A 27,815-nucleotide genomic window follows, 5' to 3' on the forward strand; every position below is an offset into this window, starting at 1 on the left:
CAAAATAGCAACCGGCGGCTGTGAATATTGGACGGAAGCACAAACCTGCTCCAAGCGCCTCCCATAGCGTGCATCATATCGAGAACTAGCATGTCGTTCAGCAACGGCTATAAGCAGCGCTTATCACTATTTAAAGGCCCGATCACATCGGAACACGTTGAAAGACGTTCCAAAGATCTGCAGCGAATTGATAGTTCCGTCCAATCCTGTATCTGTCAGCATAATCACGTCAAATTTACCAGCTGGTCATTTTGAAAATAGTAATCAAATAAAAAAGAATACAATTTGATACGGTAAAAAAAGGAAATATTTCAATATATACTTATCGACCTATGATCCAATCCAATATCTAAACTGCAAATCCTATTTTTAACTAGTGTTCATCAAGAAGTTTCAAACTTTACATTCAAACACACGAAACGAAAGAACTGTTGAACCGAACATAATTTTGTCAATTGAATTCATGATTCCACATTCGATAATTTGATAATGCTGCGAGGAATCGTATTTTATTTTTGTTTGTTTGTTTGTTTACTCAATGAAACCTAAGATTGGAGTGTGAACAATTAAATCTAGTATTGATAGCGAGACATAGATAGAGTGTGGATGGAGTACATTTTTTTTCTTTCAATCAGTTTCAGTTGTAAGCAATCAAGTGTGGACCTACCTGAACAGTAGCATCAGTCCTTGGACAAAGGAACGGAAGTTGTTGTGTCTAGTGATAGCTGATTCAGGCTCTAGTTCAATATTTCCAAACACCTATGGCGATCGTACAACATATACATTTACAGAGGCGAGTTTTTTTAGAGGGAAAATAAGGTTTTGGTTTGGAATTTCGATTGATTTGTTCGATTTTTTTGGATAGTTCGCGCAAATAGTTAGTGCGAAGTGCGTCTCAAAAGAGCGGTTTCTATTTTGTACAAATGGGCTTCAAAGTAAAATAACGCAAAATGTAATCGGAACATAAGACTTTTTATGAAATAAATAGTCGGTAAACACAACTGGCTTCTGCTTACTCGATTTTCCATTTTGTGAGAGGGTCACTAACTACCTATCTATTTCTATTCATCGGCTCGACCTAGATGAACTTGAATCTAAAATGGTTTTAATCAGTTAATCAATCAATATGTCTTCGAAACTTATTTACAACATGCTAACGAACAATATAACAACTTTCGTTGAAAACTTTGATAAAAATGATAATTCTTTTTGATTTTACCGCCATCAACCAAATCCGGAATTTTCAATCAGGTTCAAATTGAATCAACTCGTTTCTACACATTGACGAGCAAAACTCTGCAATCTACAGGGCATTTGAGGCACTTTATTGGTAGACACTTCACAAACACGTACACATGTACAATCTAAAATGGTTGAACTGGACACACTGGGGAAGCTTTCGAGGGTTTCATACGGTGGGATTTTTACAAGTTTCAAATTGTAAACTAGCAATCAACTGGGACGGGAAGGGAATCTGTTTCTGGGATGTAGCAGGAGGATGCTGTAAACTTGGCTTGCATTGTAATAGTGGCATCTACAAGTCTCGAGTAGGAAATATTATAGGATGGAAAAGAATTTAAATTTATCATTACCGAAAAAGCAGCAGTAGCGCTCCGAAAAAGGTTTGAAAATTATTGTGACGATTTAAGGCGGTGTCTGGATCGAACTTCATGTTGCCGAAAACCTTTTGGATTTTGGTTAGTGGTTAGATTTGGTATCGGGTTGATTCAAATGGTTCGAATGGATACAAAAAGAAATTGGAAAAGTTTAATTCATCTATTCTAATGGGAAGAAAAAACGCAATGTAAGAAGATCGATGTTATTAAAGATATGAAATCCTCTAAATGCATACGTAATTCTGATTTTGACTATTTTCGATCGAATATTAATATTAAGAACGGAAGCATCACAAGTTACTCAAAATATTTGGATATTTCAACTAGAAAAATACTGCTGCTGATGAATTTAAAACATATGAAATATCCAGAAAGTTGGTAAGTTAATAGAAAAAGAACTCAGCGTTTGCCATGCTTAATATGCTCAGAAGAATCGTACTGGACTCAAGGAATACATGTGAAGCATTGTAACTGAACGAGCTTAGTGAATTGATGATCTTTGTTCACTCTTGTTATATTTTCGATCTATTCTATTTGACCCATTTTAAATGCAAAATTTCGAAAAATGTCTATGAATGGAAATCAAGACGCGAGCTCACTTATTGTTGAAAGAAACTGAAAGGAACGGAAAAATCCCAACGGAAGAAAACGATAAAAAAAACTTCGAACTCAACAAGATGAATTGATTTGCATCTCTTTTATAAACTTCTTCAAGATCTGCGCGCTGTGGAAGAGGAAACAAGATTGATTTGACTAAAGATAATGAAAAATACCTGCATGCCAATAATTGCGTAGATAAAAAATAGCATGGCAATCAGCAAACAGACATATGGCAGTGCTTTGAATGATTGAACAAATGTCCAAAGTAATATTCGTATTGTATAACCTTGTCGGAGTAGTTTGATTAATCGTGCAGCACGAAACAGTCTTAAAAATCCAACGTTGAATGAGTTTTCCTGCGGAGATAAGAAAAATGTGATGATTTACCAGAATTTAGATTGTAAACAAAGCAAAATCATGTCAGTTATTAAAAAAACAAAGACTAGCGCTGACAGATTCCAATATTTTCATTGATAGTGGTATGGGGTTTGCACCAGCACCGGTAGTTTACATTTTTTACTAAGCAAGTAATTGAAGCAAGTCTTTTTTCTTCGTTTGAGCACAAACAAATATTTATTTGGCGTCAGCAAACCGTAGATCGACGACATTAGAACTGTCCAAAAACACAATGAAAGATTATTGCCTGTTGCGTGCTGTTGGAAATTAGGGACAAAATGGTTGAAGTTGGGATCAATATTTTGTTTGGTTTAGATGACTAAAGCATTTTAGTATTGATAGTTGCCTGTTACCAAAAGTTGAAAGTTGATTATCATGTGTTTATCTTGTTTTCCTCTTGAAGTTTATCAATGGTTTACCAACCAGCTTATCTAATAATACATTTTGATGAATACGCCACATATTTAGACCTCGTGAGTACCTATAAATGTAATGAATATGTTAACAGCTTTATTACGCCAAATTGCGCCACTCATCCATCTACAAGACTGTTAAAGCATGGAGGAGCGTGGTACATAAAAAGGTTGATGTTGCGAAGTCGTCTCGTTTCACTAAATCATCCAAATGTGGAACATATGGGATTCACAGCCGTGTGGTTAGTCGACTAGGCGTGTTTGAGAGCTGCAGAGGGTGGGTTTGTGGAACGGAAAATTCACCACTGTTCCACGAGATGTTGTGTAAATGTTATCCCTAGCAGCACAGTCCAGACCAATTTGGTTGCAACAACTCAAATGTGACTGAATTCGGTTGTATAGGGGTTACAGTAACTATTATGCAACATGTGTGCTGCTTGGGATTGTCTAATTCTATGTATTAAGTATTCAGCCTGTGCACCCTCTGGTCGAAAACGATGATCATATTCAAATTCTTCTCATTTATATTACATCCCCCATTAGGACTGAAACACTTTATAAGTTTTATAATTACCTTCAGGGGTCAGTACAAAGTTTTAAAAAAATCGTTTTTTGCCCAAAAAAAAATTGGAGTTTGTGCCTTACGGTAAACTTTACCCGATGTTTGTTAAACACTACGGTCCAAAGTAACAGGCCGAAAAGCGAAGCCGTCATAGTTTCAGAAATTTTTATGTAAGTAAATTTTTCTCATTATTTTCTCACTAGAACGAACAAGTCGATACTTAATTATTATTCGACCAATAGCTATACCTAAAATGTTATGGGCTTTATCAAATAGAAGATTAAAAATCATTTCGAACTTTGCCATATGGATGCAAATTTGATCTCATCAGTAGCATTCCGAGCTGCGGAAGACGACGGAGGTCCTCCGTAGCTAAGTAGGGAAAGCACCTGTGTAGCGTACTAGGGTATCTGTTCCATTATTAATAACATGCTCCTATATCAATAACATCTACAAAACAGGCAATTTAGACTCATTATGTGTGTCATGTTTTGTTGTTTTCCGGCGTGCCCTCTGCTGTAAAAATTCACCAAAATGAGAAATAGAACGAATTGCGCACCAATTCTTTGTTTTCGAATGGTATTGATTTGGGTACATGGTATGAATTCAAGGAGCAGTTCCCCTAGTTTCGTGGGATCAAACCCCACCGAAGGAAGTGGTTACCTTCAAATACATTTTTTTTAACTAAATCTCCACATGCTGTGAAATTGCACAAATCGTGTTTCAGACGTAGTAATTAATTTCCACTCCGTGTGGCTTAAACCTGGAATATAGGCATTTAACTTCGAGTGTACCAAATTTTGTGTTGTGTAGCCACGAAGTAGAGGAGATTCAAGGTTGACATGCTGCTGATTCACAAGAATATGTGGAAGTATGTCAATGATGCTGTCCCTGAAGCGCAGATGGTTCAAAGGAAAGAAGGAGATGCAAGACTACGTACCGCAATTGCCCCTTTTGACGACTACAATCTCTAATCCGAAATTGCAAGACAGTAAGTGAAACGTGGAAAGCGCTGCTAACCCACCACCAAAAGACCGCAAATGTTTACCAGAGTATCCGTACTGAAAAAAAAACTCGAAAGGATCAGTTGATCAGAGTTGGAGTTAAATCTCAAAGTTCTGATGGCGTTGATGATCGTGTTGGATTCTTTCGACACTCTGGCTACAGCTTGAAGAAGCGATCTTATCAGGAGCTAATTATGAATACAGTTGAACGGAAGCTGCTTGACAATGCACAGATGGCAGAAAACCCATGGAAAAGTATAAATGGCACAACTGAAAAAAAAATCAGCATGTCAAAGCCATTTGGCTGAAGGCAACTAGGCCGAATATTCCATTAGACATAATAAAACATTGGGCTGAAATCGAACAGGTAATTTAGCTGAAAATGCTGATTGACCGAAATGTTTGTTCGGCAGAAAGGGTCATTTGACCGAAAATGTCATTTGGCCGAACGGATGATATGGCCGAAAATTTCGTTTGACTGAAGAGGTCACATGGCTGAAAAAGTCGTTAAGTTGATCGGATCATACGACCATAAATGTCGTTTGGCCGAACAATGGTGAATGCGAAAAGTGTGTAGGTTTAATGATAAATGAGAAGCGAAAGGTAAGAAATGAGTAGTGAGAAGAGAGAAGTAAGACTTTGTCACCTCCCCTTAGACTCTCAGTCCAAGGGGCGCATGAGACATGGGGATAAAATAATTTTAGTAATCTAGATTGGTTGCTGATAGTACTGGTCCTAAGGCTCATAAATATACTCAATCTGCAGCAAGAGCTATGTTCAAGAAGTCGAAACCCATCACCGAAGTGAACGAGTCATTTCCAAGCTAAAAGAGCAGTTGTTATCACCCAACAAAATTAAAAGCTGATGGAACTTATTTCGTTAAAAATAGGCTTATTCAGCCTGAAATGTTTATTGGGGAACTACCAGATCCCTTGTTGTACAACTTAGCTCGCTCAAACATAACAGAATTTGTTCAAACAAAATTCATCTGACCTTAAACTATTTAGAACATAAGAGATTTGTTCTTCAGGAATTCAAGGAATTGCTCCAAGAATTTCTCCCGCAGTACGTGCTAGAATACTTCGGTCTGGTATATTTCAGAATTTCATTTAAAAATTGTTTGGAAGCCCTGTGTTTCAAACCAAACCTGTGTTTCAAACCAGGAATTCCTTTGCGAATTTCTTCAAGATCATCAACATATTTTCTAAACTCCTTCGGATCTTCTTCTTCTTATTCTCATTGGCATTCCATTCACACACTGGGACAGAGCCGCCTCGCAAGCTTAGTGTTCATTATGCACTTCCACAGTTATTAACTGCGATGTTTCTAAGCCAGGTTACCATTTTTGCATTCGTATATCATGAGGCTAGCACGATGATACTTTTTTGCCCAGGGAAGTTGAGACAATTTCCAATCCGAAAATTGTCTAGACCGGCACCGGGAATCGAACCCAGCCACCCACAGCATGGTCTTGCTTTGTAGCCGCGCGTCTTACCACACGGCTAAGGAGGGCCCTTCGAATATTCCCAAAAAACTCCAAAGTGAATTCTTCATGAGAGAGAAATTACCCGGAGCAGTTCCTTGAGGAGTTTTCTAAAGAAATTTTGAGAACATATAGAGATATTTCTGAAAGATTTTTTGAAGGAATTTTCGCGGATATTCTCGTAGATATTTTCGAGAGAACTCTTGGAGAATTTCTAAAAAAGTAATTGAAGAAAAAGTGGGAGAATTTCCGAAGTATTTTCCTTATGATATTTTAGAGTAGTTTTCAAGGTAATTTCCCGTAAAAATTCTGTAAGGTTTTCTGGGCGAATTTTTGAAGAAATTATGGAGAAGTTTCCGTAGGCATTGATTCTTGGAGAAATTTGTGAAGAACTTTTTGGATATAATTTCCAGAATAATTTATTTGTGAATGACTTTCCGGGAGAATCCTTGGAGAAGTTTTGGGGTAGCAATTTCTAGAAGAATTCCCAGAGGAATGCGCGTAAGATTTTCTAGATCTAGATTTCGCAATTTAATTTCCATAAGAAGTTCTTCAAGAATTCCTGGACAATTTACCAGAAGAATTCCCGGGTTTTGGGTTTAGAGGAATTCCATGTGAATTTCAGACGGAATTCAGAAGGAATATCTAAAGAGTTATCGTGGTAATTTCTATATGGTTTGCGAAGAAATTTATGAAGTGTTCTTGGGAGAGTTTTGGAAGTAACTCCAGAAAGAGCTTCAGGGAGGAACTTCCGGAGGAATTCGATGAGTAATTATTTAAAAAGTAACAAGACTTCTCGAAAATTTCCTAAGCAAACATCCTGGAGCATTCATATAGGAACTTCAGGAGGACTTCCTAAGGAATTTTCGAAAGAGTTACTGGAGAAGTGCTGGCGGAATTCTGGGAAAAACTTCTGGAGGAACTCCCGGAGAAACTTCCTGAGGAATCTCGGAAGAAACTTCCGGTGGAATTCCGGGAGGAACTTCAGAGGGAATTCCGGGAGGATCTTCCGTAGGAATTCCGGGAAGAACTTCCTTAGGAATTTCGGTAGGAACTTCCTTAGGAATTCCGGTAGGAACTGCCACAGGAATTCCAGGATGGACTTCTATAGGAATTCCGGGAGGAAATTCCTTATGAGTTTCGGGAAGAACCTTCGTAGGAATTCCGGGAGGAAATTCCGTAGGAATTCTGGGAGGAATTTTCGGAGGACTTCCGGGAGGAACTTCCGCAGGAATTCCGGGAGGAACTTCCGTAGGCATTCCGGTAGAAACTTGGAAAGGAACGAAGAAATGCCAGGAGGAAGTTCCGTAGGAATCCGGGATGAAGTTCCGTAGGAATTCCGGGAGGAACTTCCGTAGGTATTCCGGGAGGAACTTCCGTCGGAATTCCGGGAGGAACTTCCGCAGGAATTCTGGAAGGAACTTCCGTTGGACATGCGTGCACACTGCTCATAAAAATAAGAAACAAATCAAAATCCTTCTCATTACTTTTATTTTGATGGGATGAACATAGAAGAGAAGCTATGAAATGAAATGCCGAATAGTTCCCCTGTGTATGGAATACTACACGAAAAAAAATTCAAATTTTCTGAGTATGTTCCAAAGAATTTCCTGTGAAAATTCCTTAGGATTCCCTATTCGAACAAAGTTTCGAAGAATTTTCTAATGGAATTTCGAATAATTCCTTGTGAAAATGTCAATGGTCCAGGAGGAACCGAAGTAATTGGATAACTTGAAGATTTTTTCTAGGAAATTCCGAAGAGATTGCGAGGAACTTTTGAAGAATTTGTCTAGAAACTGTCGGTGAATTTCCTGAGGAAATTATGAAGATTCTACCGAGGAAGAATTTTCCACCAAAAAACTTGCCGAGGAATTTCCGAAGAATTTTTCGATGAAGTTTTTGAGAGAATTTCTGTTCTTAAAGAATTGGGGTATTCTTTATATTTTCAAAACCCAGAATATAAAATCCTGGAAAAATCATTAAAAAATTCCTCGACAATTAAATGCGATAAAATATTGCCACACCGATACATTCCGCCGCCAGCTAAAATAACTCCTGGCGTGTATTAAACGGCGCACGTGACTATATGATTTATTTAAATAAAAAACTTTTCATAACTCATAGAATAGAAAGCATTCATAATGTTGAAATTTATCGTCCCATATCAATTTTATGCTGTCTGGCGAAGACGTTGGAGCTTCTCATCCATGAAAGGCTGTATTCGGCTGCCGTCCCTATCATTTCTGAATATCAGCATGGATTCGTAAAAAAAAAGTTCAACAGTGACGAATCTCATGACATACACCAGCAAGTTGAACTCAAGCTTAGAAAAACGATGTCAAGTGGACAGTATATACATTTTTCGAAAGCATTCGATAGAGTACCGCCGCACACTTTGTTGCTTAGGAAGCTTGACCGCCTTGGATTTCCTGATTGGATTATCGACTGGCTCTGTTCATACTTGACTGGAAGATCCGCCTTTGTCAAACTAGGTGCTGTAAAGTCAGACACATTCATGACGCCATCCGGAGTACCGCAAGGTAGCCATCTTGGTCCGCTGCTTTCATAATTTTTGTCAACGATTTGTGCAAACGACTCCGTTCTCACAGCCTGATGTACGCTGACGATCTAAAACATTTTCGAATAGTATCTTCGCTTATCGACTGCTCTGCTCTACAGCATGATCGTATCGAACGAGTTTAACGGAATTTTGTCCGGTTCGCCCTCAGGAGGTTGCCCTGGACCAATCCTTTACGATTACCACAGTACGAGGATCGTTGTCAGCTAATACACTTGGAATCGCCAAAGACGTGCATATTTGCAGAGGATGTTCGCCTTTGACATGCTAAGCCACCGGTTGGACTGCGATAAGCTACTACAGCGTGTCACTTTTTATGTTCCAGCTCGCCGTTCCTGTCAGCGGCAACTATTTTGGGCTAGAAGACATACCCTCGTTTTTGGCCAAAACCATCCCCTAGAAAGATGTTTCAACCTTCTCAATGACTTGTCTGATTTTTATTTTGACGTTAACAGGACTTCCTTTAAAAATGGCATTAGGCAACTAGATGTAAGTTAGTTTTAAAAGCAGCAGTCTGTACAGCATAGCTGAAGACGAAAAAATAAAGAAACAAGAAAATATTAGAGAATAGGAATCCCTTTTCAAGTGAAAGGGAAAAATGCACAAAGACTAAGTTTTCCTGCATACCGTTTCATGGAAAATAAAACTAGGTAATGAATATAAAATTAATTCGAAGCTGATTTATTTTGCTAGTAGGAGCGTCAACACTTGGAATGTTCCCATTTTTACAGTAACCTTGTTTGCGCTTCTTTTGTCGCGTGGTTTAATCACGCGCCCGACTATCATGTATCGCCAAACGACCGTTATGCCAAACGGATATTATACCAAACGACTTTATGCCAAACGGGATACAATCCCTATCAGTGTTGTAAAATGTCATTTGCATTCGTTTGTATAATTTTCTAAACTTTGTTCAGAAGTTGCTATCAATTCAGGAACTTATAGCGCTTAAATGTGCCTACAACTTTGTCTAACAAGACATTGCTGTAAATATGTAATCTGAGGCGTGGGAGGCAAAATGTCATTCAAATGACATTATGTCAAATGACACGTGACATTTTGGAGAGTTTTCACTCTCCAGCCTTAGATGTTATATTTAGAGAAATGTACCCTTGAACAAAAATATAGCCCTACTCAAGCTTTATGAGTACATCTTAAATTATTATGTGAATTTTACTTCCGAAGAAAGTTATTAACAAATTAGTCAAATGACATTTTACAAGCCTGATCCCTATCACAGCAACATCGAAGGTTACAACTTTTCTGAGATTGACTGAGACTTAAAAAAATAGAAGTAAGATGAATTACAATCTCGCAATCCATCCCAATCCAGGCATGCGTTGTCTTTTTACACATTGTATGGGGCCGTACACATATTACGTAAACCCTTTAGCGGGGAGGGGGGTTTATGTCGTTTTCTTACACACCATATAAATAAAAAATCATTTGTATGAGAAAAATTTGCTGTGATTCTACCAAATGAGTTTACGAATTATATAAATCTACTACACCAGGCTTGTAAATACAGTACATAACTGACATACAAATACAAACTTGTTAGAGAATAGTTTATTGTATTCATAGAAGAAGAACTAATATTTGTTTTATTCAATAAGTGTGGAATATAAAACATTTCTTAGTTGCATTCATCACTAACTATTGGTATAAAAAATAGTAATGAACAATTCGTAAATAAAAAATCGCTCTGATAAATCTGTTTAAAAAAGTAAAGAAAAATTAAAAATCCAACGATATCCGTCTTTTCTGTGGTCAACTGGGGATGTTTTTCGATATTGAAATTTTTGCGGAAACACGTAAAATAAACCACTACATGTTTTTCTGCCATCATATGTTTCCTCAAGTTCGTTCAATCCAGCTTCTCATCCCGGCAGATACAGAATATTTCCCTTTCACAGTATCTCATTGAAAGTCCCAAACTGTCAATTAAATCCCGACTATACTGTTCATTCCATATACAATTAAAACTTCTGTGTATTTTCAGTTAATTTTTCTACCTTATTGTGTTAGACCGTTTCCTTGTGATTGATTCCTTGGATTAAATCTCGGCATCAATGAAACATGCAAAGATTGGGAAAAAATCAGAATAAATTATTTTAAGGCATGTTTGATTGAAATGAAATGACAACTGAGTATTTGCTACCAAAACCAGATAAGTCGTTTTTTTAAAATTGGTTTTGATTGAATAACTTCTAGGGATCCGTTGGATTCTTTTCTGAAAATAATCAGAATTTTGCTACGCTGCGCTTTTCCTTTCAAAAAGTTGGATTCCTGCAAGAAAATAATAACGAGTCGCTCGAGGCGCGTGTAACGTTTTGTTAAAAGTGGCTGCATAATCAGAGCGTTTTTACAAGGCAGAAATGCGAGTTGAATCTGTACGATACGCAAATTTTAAATCGAATACTGACATGATTTTTTTTTAGATATAGACAATTTAGTTAATCAAAATAGTGATACTTACTCCTAATTCTAAAACTAATGCGTCGATAATACTTCCAATAACTGTTATAAAATCGAATATATTCCAAGGATCTTTGAAAAAATTCTGTCACATGACACGATGGAGCATTTAGAAGAAACAAAGACATAGAAATGTAAAATGAAATATATTATTGTTTATAAATCTCAGTTAATTTCAGTGTAAATTATGAAGAAAAAGATCTTTACGAAATAATTTTAATTGATGAAATGCTAACAAAATCTAGAATTATTAAAGTTATTTTAATATTTTGACTTGTCAGAAAAGAAGTTATCGCCCTTTATGTTAGATCCTTTAATGAAGTTAAGTGTTTCCAATACAAGTCAAGTAATTATATTATAAAACAAATGATATAAAGTTGGGGTCTCCCCAATACTTATTTTATTGACAACAAAAAAAAAGTAATCAACTTGGAAACTAATCTTTCTTTATCTTCATTAACATTGGATGGGACAGAAAAGTATTTTCAAATAGGACTATCTAAAGACGCACAGAAGCCGACTATTTAAAAAGAAATTTCAATTTATACAAAGAAACTAGGACAACATTAAATATTCTAAAAGTACTAAAGGAATGTATTTTCCTACTAAACAAGAAGAAATAGATGACTATGGTGATGCATGAATTAACTCTACTTAGAATAAAAATATATTCATATGAATGTAAACTGTCAAACTAATTAGAATAAGATGTGAAATGTTTCGGTGAAGCAGCTGATTCGTCGTGGGCAGCTGTTTCCTTTCAGACCATTGCACTAAAGATTAACAGAAATGATCATTACAACTGTTCAATAGCGTTGATATGCTTAGAATTCCCATCGAAATGTACAAATGACAGAGAGAACTGAAAGGATTAAAATGAATTGAAACAGAACAGAAACCAACCAAAAAGTAACACACATGGACGATGTCGCGCGGTACTACCAACCTTACATCCGAATGCGATCAGTTTCATAATAGTCTCCAGTAAAAAGAAGAATGTGAATACCAAATTCATGAAGCTCAGTATATCAATCAGTGTCGGTGGCGCTTCGTGGAACTGAAGGAAGGGTTAACAGCAATTGAAACGTGTCAGTGTTGAACGTAATTTGGTTGTTGATGGTCGTGAGTTATTTTCTTTTTTTTTTTGAGTATCAAGACCAAGTCGTGTTGAGGACCCCGGAGTGTGAATCGTCATCGAGACTCAAATCCTAGCATTTCCCTATTAGTATTCGCCACCTGGCAGAACTTATGATTCGCGGCGGTACGATGTTTCGTCAAAAATAATGAACAAAAATCCGGATTGGCATGCAAACTCATAGTCCTCAAGAACAAAAACCGGACGAAACACGGACAGAAGCAAACGTGTCCCCACGTATCGTGTGCTTGTAGAGATGCTGTGCAACACCGATTCATGAACGAACGAAAGGAACAATAGGAAGACCAACACATCGAACACGGTGCAGATCGGCTCCGAGAAGGAGTTGTCATCATTTTCAAACTATTTATTGGATCAATAGCAGGATGCAGTTTAGAAATGCCGGCATTAGACACACTATGCAGCCATCACGGACACAAACAAATGAAAAAAACATCAGTAGGTACATGAAACAACTAAAGTTTTGCGTGCCTGTGACAATGAACAATATCGAGCATTGTTCCCAGCATCATTCGGTGCAGCTGTGACTTGATTCTACACTTAAGAAATGTGCATATACTATCAAACGCATACACATGCCCATGCGAAATTAAAAGATGATCAAGTTCGTGCAAAGAAGTTTGGATGAAGGCACCAATTTGTGTTATATGTTTGTAAATCTTCCGAAGTAAAATTTTTAGTTTTATAACGGTCAAGAAAACCATTATTTACTCTTCAAGACTTCGATAAAACCGGCATAAAACTAAAATGTTACTTTACATCTGACTGCTATTAGGGTTAAGGCAGATATTTTCGTCCGCGACTTTATTTTCGTCATAGTCTCAAAAATCAATAGAAGAGAGACTTTTTTGCCAAATCGTAAGCTTAGTAGAAACGTACTACTACCGGGAAGTTCTAGCAAATAAACGTTGCTTTCGTTGATTTCAGCCCCTACGACCATGGACGGAAAAACCTGCCGTATCCCTACATATTTTTTTATTATTCAGTAGAGCAATGATGGTCTGGGATAAAAACTTAAGATAAAATATTGATGTTATCATCTCATAATTGAATATAAAATATGCACTGAACATCGCAAAAAAGTGATAATAGTTGGGCCAACTATTTCTATTTATGATCATTTTTATATCAACACAAAGTGCATTCATCCAGCAACCTTTCACCAAACTAATACCGAAGATCACTAAAACATGCATTTTCAGGAGACGACTTCTTAACATATATGGCTTGCTTTTTATTTCAATCTACGCAAATTGACAAAATAAATTTCGAAGCATGCTTTATTTCTCACCAAAGATCGTCATGAGCAATTAAGATATTATTTAAGGTTCTGTAAGTCGCTTTAACCAAGTAATCCTAAGAATTTATTTAAGCCGTACTTACGACTGTAACGCTAAGAAGCTTCATTCTGCCTCTGTAATACTTTTATATAACCGATAAAAGGCAATATAGTGCTAATGATTACCTGGGGACAAGTTTTAAGTTCTGCGACCCTTGATGAGAATTAATATTCTATTTCTATTTCTACTTCCCAATATTCTACTAGGGAAACAATACATGCACGATGTCACCTTCATCAATAAGTCTTTTTTCCCGTGGTAAATATACAATAATTTTAGCTTTCATTTGTTTTCTAACTTATTGATTCTGATGGCAAGTGAAGATAAAAAGGTCAAACTAGGAGAATGATATTATTTACAGTGAATTAGTAGAGATTTTATCATGCGTTCTATAAGTAACTAAAATGCATATTGCATATATTTGAATTCATGAGTAAACATATAATAATAATGAATTTGAAAAAAAGCAAAAAAAAAAGGGTTCAATTATTTTCGTAAATTTCTTTTTTTCAGATTCTATTTTGCTAAATGCCTATATTCAAACAATCTGTTAGAATCATCATTTTTATTCTTTGTTGTGTTTGTTGTTGTCTATGTTCTCTCAAACATCATTTTTATTTTTAATGCAATGAATTATCACTTACAAAATACTGAAACGACCAGCACAGTAGCGAATTATTAAGGGACTCGGAAGATATTTGTTTAGTTAGCACTTTAACAGTCGCTGAAGATTTCGCGGAAAGTTAGTTTTAGCACTCGAAAATTCAAATATTGTTTTCCAAGCACAGATGACCAGTATATGTAATACAATTAATCACCTTCCAACTTATAGTGGTTTATATTCTTCTTCTTATTGGCATTATATCCCCACACTGGGACATAGCCCCCTCGCAGCTTAGTGTTCATTAAGCACTTCCACAGTTTTTAACTGCGAGGTTTCTAAGCCAGGTTACCATTTTTGCATTCGTATATCATGAGACTAAAACGATGATACTTTTATGCCCAGGGAAGTCGAGACAGTTTTCAAACCGAGAATTGTCTAGACCGGCACCGGGAATCGAACCCAGCCACCCTCAGCATGGTCTTGCTTTGTAGCCGCGCGTCTTACCGCACGGCTAAGGAGGGTTTATATTATTGAAGAAAATAATTCTAAATGTTTACACTTCATAGCACCAAACTGTGAGGAAAGTGGATAATGTTCTGGTCACGGAAATTTTCCCTGACCTTCAGGTTTTATTTTGATAATTGAACGAATATACATAAAAAATAGTTAATCCACCTATCGGAGCTGATACCTTTGTTAGATTTTCATTTATATTCATGGTAACCTAGTCAAAACAAGATTGTATATGATGCCATATAAGACGCCGTATTAGGCCTCCACTTTAGCATCTTATGTGGCATCATATACGATTTTGTGTTGACTGGGTCGACAAATAAGTGATAATTGTGTGCATGTTGTGTACACAGACATCACCTTAATTCATTGAACTGAGTACATTGGCTGGGAAAGGGCCGATTGGTTGAAAGTCATTCGGCCGAAGGCCATTAAACCAAACCAAACTCAGCTAAAACTTGTTTGGCCGAATATGCCATTTGGACAAACTATTAGGCCGTAACCCATCTGACCGACAGCCATTTTGTTGAAAATGTCATACCGCCGAAATAAACAATGTGTGTCGGTCGGTTGAATTGGTCATTTGACCAAAGAAGCTGCTTGGCCGAAATGGTCATTTGGCCTAAGATTCCGTTGGACCGAAATGGTCATATGAAAGAAAGGGCCATTTAGGTGAAAATGTCGTTTGGCCGAAATGGTCGTTAAGAAGAATGACTCGTTTGGCCGAACATTTTTCTGACAAATAAACGTTTTAGCCGAACGACATTTTCAACCAAATGACGTTTATGACAAACCCATTTCAGTCTAATAACCGTTTCGGCCAAATGGAACACGGCTGGGCGACCTTCGTTTTAAAGTATTGTTCGGCTAAATGCATTGTTAGGCCGAATGACTTTTAGCCAAACAATCCTTCTACGAAACGGTGCACCCCTAGTTATTGTAAGAATTCCTTGGAGACCATTTCCGTTAACCTGGCCGACCACTAGATGATTTACCTTTAAACGACAAAAGACAGGCCAAATTGTAGCAACGCAAACGACCACTGTACTCCGATGGAATATGTCTCAGCGAAATCTCGTACAAAATGAGGCGCGTCATTAGTCCCGCCCTCATAGTGATGTGCAAATGCATAATTAAAATAAGCACCCTTTACGTTCAGCAAAGGGGCGTAGCTGATTGATTTACTTTATTGGATACAAGAAAACTCAATAACAAATTTTCAAATAGACTTATCGGCTTTTGTAAAGAAAGATTTAAACGTAGATTTGACGAATTTCAGAAGCCTCCTTCCAAGAGGCTTGGAAGCCTCCTTTCAAGAGGCTCGGAAACCTCTTTGCAAGAAGCTTGGAAGCCTCTTTGCAAGAAGCTTGGAAGCCTTTTTTAAGAGGCTTGGACGACTTCTTTCAAGAGGATTTGAAGTCATCTTCAAAGGCTTGGAACCCTCCTTTCAAGAGGATTGGTAGCCTCCTTTCAAGAAGCTCGGAAGCCTCATTTAATTTCGGAAATCTCCTTTCAAGAGACTTAGAAGTCTCCTTTCAGAAAATTTGAAAGTCTCCTTTCAAGGAATTTGGAAGTTTCCTTTCAAGAGACTTGAAAGTTTCCTTTCAACAGACTTGGAAGTTTCCTTTCAAGAGGCTCGGAAGTCTCCTTTCGAGAGGCTCGGAAGCCTCCTTTCAAGAGGCTCGGAAGCCTTGTTTCAAGAGGCTCGGAAGCCTTGTTTCAAGAGGCTCGGAAGCCTCCTTTCAAGAGGCTCGGAAGCCTCCTTTCAAGAGGCTCGGAAGCCTCCTTTCAAGAGGCTCGGAAGCCTCCTTTCACGAGGCTCGGAAGCCTCCTTTCACGAGGCTCGGAAGCCTCCTTTCAAGAGGTCTCAAGCCTCCTTCCAAGAGGCTCAGGCCTTCTTCCAAGAGGCTCGGAAGCCTCCTTCCAAGAGGCTCAGAGCCTCCTTCCAAGAGGCTCAGGAACCCTCCTTTCAAGAGGCTCAGAGCCTCCTTCCAAGAGGCTCAGGAAGCCTCCTTCCAAGAGGCTCGGAAGCCTCCTTCCAAGAGGCTCAGAAGCCTCCTTCCAAGAGGCTCAGAGCCTCCTTCCAAGAGGCTCAGGAAGCCTCCTTCCAAGAGGCTCAGGCCTCCTTCCAAGAGGCTCAGGCCTCCTTCCAAAAGGCTCAGAAGCCTCCTTCCAAGAGGCTCAGGCCTCCTTCCAAGAGGCTCAGGAAGCCTCCTTCCAAGAGGCTCAGGAAGCCTCCTTCCAAGAGGCTCAGAAGCCTCCTTCCAAGAGCTCAGGCCTCCTTCCAAGAGGCTCAGAGCCTCCTTCCAAGAGGCTCAAGCCTCCTTCCAAGAGGCTCAGAAGCCTCCTTCCAAGAGGCTCGGAAGCCTCCTTCCAAGAGGCTCAGAGCCTCCTTCCAAGAGGCTCAAGCCTCCTTCCAAGAGGCTCAGGAAGCCTCCTTCCAAGAGGCTCAGAAGCCTCCTTCCAAGAGGCTCAGAGCCTCCTTCCAAGAGGCTCAGAGCCTCCTTCCAAGAGGCTCAAAGCCTCCTTCCAAGAGGCTCAGAAGCCTCCTTCCAAGAGGCTCAGCCCTCCTTCCAAGAGGCTCAGGAAGCCTCCTTCCAAGAGGCTCGGGAAGCCTCCTTCCAAGAGGCTCAGAGCCTCCTTCGAAGAGGCTCAGAAGCCTCCTTCGAAGAGGCTCAGAAGCCTCCTTCCAAGAGGCTCAGAAGCCTCCTTCCAAGAGGCTCAGGCCTCCTTCCAAGAGGCTCAGAAGCCTCCTTCCAAGAGGCTCAGAGCCTCGTTCCAAGAGGCTCGGAAGCCTCCTTCCAAGAGGCTCGGAAGCCTCCTTCCAAGAGGCTCGGAAGCCTCGTTCCAAGAGGCTCGGAAGCCTCCTTCCAAGAGGCTCGAAAGCCTCGTTCCAAGAGGCTCGGAAGCCTCCTTCCAAGAGGCTCGGAAGCCTCCTTCAAGAGGTTTGGAGCCTCCTTCCAAGAGTTTCGGAAGCCTTCTTTCAAGAGGCTCGGAAGCCTTCTTTCAAGAGGCTCGGAAGCCTCCTTTCAAGAGGCTCGGAAGCCTTTTTTCAAGAGATTTGAAAGTCTCCTTTCAAGAGACTTGGAAGTTTCCTTTCAAGAGACTTGGAAGTTTCCTTTCAAGAGACTTGGAAGTTTCCTTTCAAGAGGCTCGGAAGCCTTCTCTCAAGAGGCTCGGAAGCCTCCTTTCAAGAGGCTCGGAAGCCTCCTTTATTTGGAAGCTTTCTTTTAAGAGGCTCAGAAGTATCTTTTCAACAGCTTCCTAAGCCTATTTTCTGCCTGCCTTTTAAGATCCTCAGAAGCTTCCAAAAGTGTCAAAGTGTAGATAAACCAAATTTGAATTGGGAAGCTTTACGGAACAACGAAAATTAGGGTGGGGGTCCTCAATGAATGTAAAATCTCGAAGGGGTTGAGAACCGCTGCTTTGGAAGATGGTCGTCGGCCGAGTAGCTACAGAAAATTCTGCGTGTTGATGGTGTGACTAGCGCTTCGGCATTCTTTTGCTGTTTAGCGGTGAATCATTGGCCAGAAGCACCACTCGAGTGAAATTTTCTCGCATGTTTCGGATTGCAAAGGCGCATTAAGAAAAGCAGAAATCGATCCTTTTCAAAAATCAAAAATTTACATTAGGGGTAGAGCCAGACTAAAAATTTCCAGACGAATTGTGCTAGACTGAAAATTTCTTCGTGAAACCAGAATTATCCTCGACGCAATTATTGCGTCTATTTTAATCCAAAATAATCGTCCTCATACTGTGTATTGATTGTATTAGGCGAAAGATGATTCCGATGGGTATACTAACTGTGGACTAACTACCCTTCAAGTACGGTAGCATAACTTGAAGTTTTCTCGATAGCCTCCCACGAAGTATTGCTTAATTGCAGACCGGGGGAGTTTGACTGGTGAAGAGGGAGTGGTTTTCACTGGATATGGTGCAAGTTTATTGTTGCAGCCCAATCCCGTACTTCCCGGGGTTAGCCTTACCCAGGTGCCTGCAGATTTCCTTTACACAGCATTAAAAAAAAGTCCATCGGACAGAATGAACGAGAACTAATGTGTTCGACAAGACGATTTTAGGCTAGCATGCGTCTCCATGCTATTTTTTTCCTAGTTCGTTTATTTGGTATGCTCAGGCGTGTATAACACTTTACGGAGCCACGTTTCTTTGTGATATGTACAATCGACATAATCTTATTATTAAATTAGTAAGAGAGGGAAAAAAGCCAACGTACTCGTGGTGACTCGAGGTTAGGTTTACAATGTTTAAGGATGGACGGGGATTAGGATTCGGGAATCAGGGAATCATCATAATCAAAGAATTTCAGCAGCTCATCCGGTCATTTCCATGCTATTTGTCACTATTCTATTTGCATCGTCAATATTGTTTTCTGCTGAGATCCCAGTCAGTGAACGTTGCTAATGTACGGATTGCTTCGATTATGTCGTGGGTTCAAGTCAATGTTTACATAAATACAAAGACCATCTACGCTCCTACGCTCGCAAGGCTAATTGAATCATTTGTTTGAGAAACAGCATAAGTCCATTTTACACTATTTCGAGAAAACAACAAAAAACTGTTTTTGAACAAATTTGCACCGAATCTTTCGATTTCTTCGATGCAGATCAAGGGTTTTAGACAAAACTCAACACCCTGGGGCACATTCAGTGCAAAAAATGTAAGCAGTACTCCACAATTGCTCATCAATGTACGTGGACATATGTAGTTTCTCAGACAAACGAAAGAAATTTCATACAATCCTTAATAAAAAAAATTTTCGTGTTTTTTGCCATAATACGTATTTTTGGACGAGGATTCAGAATATATAAAAATCTCATAGTATAAAAATCTCAGTGGAAAACATAGTAAGGAATAATTGTGGTTTCTATTAATTTACTATGTCATGTCGTTCATTGTTTAAGTTCATTATTTCCTTTCATATATTCACTTCTTTCTTCTGTTATGCATTATTTTCCCGATAAGTTCAGTTTAAAAAAAATGCAAATATAAAATTATAAGTTGTTGTGGTACAATTCCGCCACATTTGTGTACTTCATTAAATTTCAATTCATCATAAATATAAAACGATATATTTACAAATTGAGTTCGCAAGTATGTTAATTCATGTTATTAAAAAAGGCATGTATATCATTTTGTTGTTTTTCAAATCATGAGTTTACTAATGTCTACAACGGAATGAAACAATATTGTGAAAGAAAATTCCATAATTGTAAGTAGAAAATGATCTCAATAGATTGCATTATACCTACCTTTACGCCAAATCCTATTATTTTCAGTATCGTTTCAACGCTAAACATTCCGGTAAAGCCCATGTTGAGATACTTTAACGATTTCTCAAACTCTTTTCCTTGATTGTGATACTGTTTTTGCCGAGAGGTTGATTTGTGGTTTGTATGTGTGTGGGTGTATTTATTGAATTTTTATTCAGTATTAGGGATTAAATGAAAACAAATATTTATGATAGAATACAAAGTAACAAAGATATGTGAATTCGCGAAGAAAAAAAAAACATGTTTAATAAAATAAATAAAATGTAGGGAATAAAATAGCAATCACATGTTTTCCATTTCCACATTGGAGTAGATCACCACACACACGCGAAGAGCCGAGAATCGTTTTCAAATTGACGGCGCGAGGGTCGATGATGGATTTTCATTGATTTGATCATTCCGTTTTGGAAAGTATTTGTAATGCATTTTGTTTAGTGACGGCGTTCGTAGTTGTGACGAATGACAAAAAAGCAGCAAATAAAACAATTCAAAGTCAAACATTAGTTCATGTGAAAACGCAAAGGCACACGTGGTTATTGTAGTCATTTGTAGCAATCAAAACAAGATTCAAGACAATGTTGTTTGCTTAATGGATTTTAAGGGGTCTAATTGGGTTATTGTTCTATTGAGGTAATATCCGGTAAGTAGGGGAAATATTACGTAAAGAGGATCGTTTGTTAAATCTGACGTGCAAGGAAACGGTGGAGGTTGATCTGACCGACAGTAAAGCCTATTTTCAGATAAATTCTAGCAGATTCCAAACGTTTTATTTAAACGCGAATGCATCGGTGAAGATAAAAAAAAGTGTTCAAAAATCTATCTCTCTGAACATGAAGGCTGCTTTTTTGTACGTTGAACTTAATTCAGAATCTACGTCAACGAACGCAAACACGCTATTCGGAAGAAATGAAATGATATGCGAATAATATGATGAACTATGTAACGAAAATATACACACGTAATGAATTATACTTGATTGGGAGTTACCAAATAATGATTTTGTGTAACCACTCTCGCATGCAAACAATACAAAATGAAGAAGACGTGGCAAGTGACAATACGATAAATTTAAACTCATAGCTCTGGTATCAGTGATGAAACATGCGTAATAGAATGCAATAAGAAAGAAAGTAGAAAACAAATAGAACACGAGATGAAATCAAAATTGGGCATGCTTATGTGCATACATAACAAAACAATAAAGCAAATATACGTGTGAATAGTGCATACAGCTGAATAGTTTCATGCTTCATGGTTTATTACGGGATCTTGTATAGTATCATGCCAATAAGGAAAGACAGTCTGTGAAACCAAACCAATTATTAAACATAGACTGGATGCAAGAGTACTGTACACGTAAGGCTCTTATTTTTGGATGGTGTATTTTAACATTTTGCCCGTGATAGCATAGCTTATTTTTTGCATTATTAGGAAGATTTTCAGCTTACGGCTGATCTTTCACATTTCTTCTCTCAAACTTTTAAGTACGAAATCAAATTACCTTCAGATATTCTTTAGTCTTTTTTCTTTGGGACGGAAAGGGCAAATCATCCTGGCGATCATGGGCGATTGACTGATTTGATTTTGACTGCTAACAATGGAATTTGACTTTTACACACAAACCTAATTATTGAAAAATGTAGTTGCATATGGAGTAATCCTTTGAATTTCAATAGATTCCGATTGTTGATAGTTACTCCTATAGATAAAATCCAATTTTTCTCTGTTATGGAACCCACAAATGTTTTGGTTCATGTCCTTAGTAAACTAGAGTAGCAGGGTTTTACATGTTCAGTCAAAATCAATCACTTTGCTTTCATGCCACATAAGACATGTTTGTAGTTAATATAATATACAGAGACTACCACGAATATATTCATACCAGTAGAAAATAATATTGTTACATCAAATATCATGCTGCTAGAACAATTGAAACACTCAATCTTGAGATCACACAAATTTACGGACTTATTGGAAAGAAACTTGTTGAGGTTTTATCTACTGCACATGACTTGATCGTAATAAGAAATCACTACCGCCATCGGGGGTGAGAATGGATCATCGCCCTCACTGGCTGACTGGAGGTCGAAGAGCAATATCGTTCAAAAAGGTCTCTTATATTTTAGTCTTCTTGCCCTCAGATGTATGCAATGTATTCTACAAGCATTCTAAGTGGTTGAAACAGTTATCCATTCTCCCCCCCATTTGACCCATTGTCCCCACCGACGATGGTACCCAAAATCCATTCCGATTTACATAATTGTACTCTCTCCTACTTCGAGTTATATTGAAGTTACCATTATACATGAATCAGTCTACCATGAACAATGATCATAGGCACCAACTAAAAAAGGAAATCCCCTCCTCAATAATTGTCGACTTCTACAAATTCAATCAATAAAAATGGTTTTGCTACTCTCTTTCCCTTTCCCTCTCTATCTCTCTATGCTGAATTTTTTTGAAACTGATGTTCAAACAGCTCAAAATAAATAACAGATAACCTCAAGAATACAAATTTTGCTTCACTTTTTTTTATAATATTAAAACAAACTTATCCCAAAAATCTCAAATTTGCAAAAAGTTAACGCAATCTACCGCAGAAACATCCAAAGGTATTTCAAAGGTTCAGAAAAACTTTCGTGGAAATCCAGATGAACTTCCCGTAAAAATTCGGAAAAACTTCTCGTGGAATAAGAAAAAAATACAAATAAATAACCATGGAAATTTGGAGAAAATTATGAAAAACTAGGGAATAAGTAAATATTTCTGGAAAAAATTCAGAAAAATTCCCGATGGAATTTGGGAAAACTCCACGACGAAATTTGGAAGAATTTCCCTAAGAAATTCAAAATATAAAGCCTGTCCACGTTAAATTTCGGACACTTAGATAATGTCCACATGATTTGTCGCCATTTCATCAATTTGGACGAGAGCTGAAACCTGCTGAAAGTATCACATAAAGTGTAGAGATTTATTTGTTATGAAAATGGATCGTGTCAGTGGTTTGGAAGATGAGTGTCCGAAATTTAACGTGGACAGTAGGGTGGCTCAAATTAGTATGGGAAAAACTTTTTACAATTTTTTTATGGGCCGCCCTCTTATTCGATTCTATTTGATGTCCTGATGCTCTAGACGAAATTTTAGCCAAATCGGTCAACGTATGGGCGGTGCTAAACTCGTTGGAAGTTTATATGCAAAAATATATGCAGAAACATCCAAAAACAGTAAATTGCAGCTGGACTACACAACCTACGATGAAGGACTATAATACTCATTCAGATCTTGGAGAATTTAATACAGAATGTTATGCAGAAAACCGCGAGAAGATTAGAGTTTGACCGGCAAAATTATTAGCATTTCTCTAAAGTGGGGTTTGAGCAAATTTCGTTTATTTTACTTTTGATAAGAAATAAATTCACCCCTACAGCACTCCAGTAAAAAGCTAATATCTTTGCGTAATAAACTCTAATCTTGTCGCGGGTTTCAGCATAACATACCATATTTAATTCTCCAAGAACTGAATGAGTATCATGATTCTTGGTCGTAAATTGTGCCGTCCAACTGCAAATCACTGTTTTTGAATGTTTCTGCATACATTTTTCCATATAAACTTCCAACGAGTTTAGCACCGCGATTTGGCTGAAATTTTGTCCTAGCATCAGGGCATCAAATAGAACCGAATGAGAGGGCGGCCCATCAAAAAAGAAATTGAAAGTGTCTTTTGAGCCACCCTAGTGGACATCCTTTAATTCCAAAAGATTCGGAAATTTTTTTAATAGAAATTAAAAAGAATTATTAGAAAAAAGGCTTTTTATTAATGAAATACAAAAGAATTTACAAAGAAAATTCGAAAGACTTCCCTAGGAAATTTTTAAGAAATTTTCAAATAAATGCGTAAGTATTTTCCGATAAAAATATACAGAATTTCGTTAGGGTTTTCTAAAGAAATTTTGTAGAATTCCAAAAGATGTTGAAATAGATTTTTTTTAGAATTTCACAAGAAAATTCGAAAGAAAATCTTATGGAGAATTGAGAGAATTTCTCGAAGAAGTTCGGAATATTTCACAAAGAAAGTTGAAGAATTTGTCTAAGAAATGAAAATCAGAAGAATTTTTCAAATAAATTTGGAAGATATTCCAGACAAAATTTTGAAGAATTTTCCGAGGAAACGCGGAAGATTTTTTTTAAAGAATTTTGGAAGGCATTAACTAGGAAATTCGAAATAATTTCCCAACGAAATTTGACAGAAGTTTCCACGAAAATTTGAAAGCAAATTCTAAAGAATTTACTAAGGAAATTTGAAACAAGTTTCCGAGAAAATTCGGAAGCATTTCCAAAGGAAATGCATGAGAATTTTCCCCAAAAGAAATTCAAAAGTCTCACAAGATAATTCGAAAGAATTTTTCAAGGGAATTTAATAAAATTTCCCAATGAGACTCGAAAGAATTTTGAAAGGAGATTCGGAAATATATCTCGAAGGAATTAAGGATAGTTTTCCAATGAAATACGGTAGAATTTCCCAAGGAAATTCGAAGAAATTTCCCATGAAAAGTCAAAGAAATATTCCAAAGAAATTCAAAAGATTTTTCCAAAGAATTTCGGTAGATTTTCCCAAGAATATTCGAACAAATGCTAAAAAAAATCGATTGTGTTTACTAAGAGAATTTGGATGAACTTCCCGAGGAATTTGGGAAAAAAATTAAAAGGAAATTAAAAAGAATTACTCGAGGCTGTAAAGAAGAATTTCCCAGGGAAGTTCAACAGAATTTCCAAATAATATGCGGAATACCTTTCCGAAGAAACTTCCTAAAAATTTACCGAAGAATGCAGAAAGAGTTTTCCAGGTGAATACGAAAGAATTTTCCAAGAAAATTCGGAAGAATTTCCAAAAAAATTTGCAAGAATTTCCGACAGAAAGTTTTCAGTTTTCTGGAAGGGATTTGCAATGAAACACGGCTAAACTTCCCAACGCAGTGTAGAAGAAATTCCCGTGAAAGTTTTGAAGATTTTGCAAAGAATTTTAAAAGCAAATTTAAAGGCGATTCCCAAAGAAAATTAGGAAGAATTTCCAATGAAAAATTGGTAGGATTTTTAGTGAATTTTCGAAATAATTTTGAATATGAAAAGAGAAAATTCAAAAAAAAAATCCAGAGAAAATTGGAAATAAAATCTCAAAGAAACTCAAGGAAAAAAAAACTAAAAAAAACGGTAATCATTCCGATGAAAATTAGGAAAATCTTGCAAAAAAAATAGAAAGAATTTCCAAATAAATACTTTTTCAAAAAAAAACTAGAAAGAATTTTTTAAGGAAATCCGAATATTCGGAGCAAGTTATATAACAATTTGCCAAGAAATTTAGGGAAAAATTTTCCAAGGAAATTCATAAGAAATTCCCAATGAAGTTTGTAAATTGTAAGAATTTTGTGAGAAAATTTGGAAGAATTTCTGGAGGAAATTCGGAAAAATGTCTCATCGCAATTTAGAAGAACTTTCCGAGGAAAAACGGAATAATTTCAAAAGAATTTCCAAAATAAAATTGATTTCTTATTAAAAATTAGAAGAAATTCCCGAGAAAATTTTTAAGATTTCCTCTGCGTTGAAGAATTCGAAAGGAAATGTGTAAGAGTTTTAGCTGCGATGTGGCAATGTCCCAGTGGGGGTTGTAATGCCAACGAAGAAGATTCCAAGTAAACACGAAAAAAAAGTTCAAGAGAAACTCGAAAGAATTTCTCAAATTAATTCTGAAAAATTTCCAAAAAAAATCAGACAGAATTATACAAGAAAGTTTGGGAGACTATTTCAAGGAAAATCCTAAAAATTTGCTGAAGAAATCCAGAAGAATTTTAAGAGATCCGTAGTTCGGAACAATTTCCCAAGGAAATACGGAAAAATTTCTTAAGGAAATTCAAAGGAATTTTTCAAGGGAAGTCGATTAATAAAAAAATTCGAAAAACTTCCTAGGAAATATGAAAAATTAAAATCCCTGGAAAATTCGAAATAGTCTTTTAAGCAGATTCTCAAGAATTTCCCGATTGAATTTGAAAGAATTTCCCGAGAAGATTTGAAAAAACTCCGCAGAGAATTGTGGAAGAATTTCTAAATGAAGTTCGAAAAAAATCACAAGGGAATTCAGAAGAATTGAAGAGAATATCTCAAGAAATTGAATTTGCCGTAGAATTCGGAAGACTTTCTTATAAAAATACAAACAAAAAAATCCCCAAGAAGTTGCAAAGATTTTTCCACGGTAATTTGGAAGATTGTTTTAAAGAAATTCGGAGGGCTTTCTCAAAGCATTTAGAAAAAAAATCCAAAGAAATTGAAACGAGTTTCCCAAGAAAATTCGAAAGAATTTTTTAAGGTAATTCGCGAAGAACTTCAAAAAGAATCCCAATGAAATGCAGAAGAAATACTCGTTGAAATTAAGATTATCGCCTTTCCCGTTTTCAAGTAAAATCAGAATGAAAATTTCAAAGAAATTTGTCGAAGAACTTCGGAAGAACTCCGAGGAAATTCAGAAAAAATCTTGAGGAAATGCGGAAGAATAACCAGGGAAAAATTGGAAAAAAAATTCCAACGTAATTTGAACGAATTTTCTGAGTGAAAATTTTTCCATGGAAAATTGGATGAATTTTCAGTGGAAATTCCGGATAATTTCCTTTGAGAATTTGAAAGAATATCCCGCAGGAATTCGGAGAAATTTCGCTACAAAATTTTGAAGCATGTTCCGAGGAAATTCGAAAAAAAATTCCCATATAAATTTGGTAGAAATTCCCAAGGAAACTCGGAAGAACTTCCTAAAGAAATTCAAAATAACTTCCCAAGGAAATTCGAAATAATTTTTCAAAGAAAATTGAATGAACTTTTTAAGGGATCGTGCTTGAATATAATAGCACTGATTCCGTGTCTGGTTCCACTTTACAAGCGCTCCATGGGCTCCATCAACAGAAAATGTAACCATGTAATGCTGTTACGTTGAAGTTTCAATGAATGTACTGTAAAACAACTCTTAATGGACTTTTTTTTTTCAACTTATTGAATGACGAATTACAGGCCTTTATATACTGGAAAGCATGCATGTTGTAAAATGGCTGCTACGTCACTTTTCCAGATTACGGCAGTATACGCATCATTTTTTTTCAGCCAGCCTTTAAATAAAAAATATGGCTTTCTTGAGTAAATAGCCCTCCAGGGTCATTTCGGAGCATTAACGGGTTTGGTGGTCATATCCCAAGTAACAATTCTGTGACCGTTGGGTTTTATATGAATTTTAATAAGGTTTTATTGTGGAAATAATTAAAGCCTATTGTTTTATGGTGGTCATAAACAATGCTAACGAACAAAGGTTTTATATCACTCTTGAGATATCCATAAAACTCTTATAAACCATGTTTTTAAACTAAACTTTTTGTTAACTTTGAAGTTTTAAAAATAGTTTTATTATTGTTTTCAAATGCATCATAAAACCAGTTTGGGTCACTGCTTTAAAACTACTCAACGTGACTGGATCTATTCGCCATGTTGAATTTGGAATGCAGTGTTACTGTATAACTTATACGTGAATCACGCAAAAAGACGCATAATGAGGTTAACATATTTTTACCGTCATAATGTGAGTGCCATGTGTTTCTGATAAACTTGAGATGCTTCTCATTTCCCAAATTTATAAAAATAGCTTAAAAGCGACAAGTCCAAAATCCCCTGGTCATAAGAATCTCCGGTGTTATCCAATAACACCAATGAAGGTTTGTCAAAAACAATTCGATCTCTGTCAATAGTAATTA

The 27,815-nt window shown here is 37.0% G+C and overlaps 1 protein-coding gene across 9 annotated transcripts in view; it reads right to left on the reverse strand.

Annotated features, from left to right (window-relative positions):
* The window catches only part of LOC134220600 (voltage-dependent calcium channel type A subunit alpha-1), a 283,554-nt gene that overhangs the window by 92,903 nt on the left and 162,836 nt on the right, over window positions 1–27,815 (reverse strand). For 6 of the 9 annotated variants that reach the window (XM_062699693.1, XM_062699696.1, XM_062699694.1 and 3 more), the window contains 4 exons: window positions 12,077–12,187; window positions 11,132–11,215; window positions 2,390–2,572; window positions 668–759 (listed from right to left, as the gene is read on the reverse strand). In XM_062699693.1, coding sequence (XP_062555677.1) covers window positions 668–759; window positions 2,390–2,572; window positions 11,132–11,215; window positions 12,077–12,187 — 470 coding nt within the window. Of the gene's footprint in view, window positions 1–667; window positions 760–1,592; window positions 1,685–2,389; window positions 2,573–11,131; window positions 11,216–12,076; window positions 12,188–20,013; window positions 20,125–27,815 lie in introns of all 9 variants that reach the window. The other 3 variants (XM_062699692.1, XM_062699690.1, XM_062699691.1) reach the window with 2 other exon arrangements.

This window comes from Armigeres subalbatus, chromosome 3 (genome assembly GCF_024139115.2).
Source record: "Armigeres subalbatus isolate Guangzhou_Male chromosome 3, GZ_Asu_2, whole genome shotgun sequence".
Lineage (NCBI taxonomy): Eukaryota > Metazoa > Arthropoda > Insecta > Diptera > Culicidae > Armigeres > Armigeres subalbatus.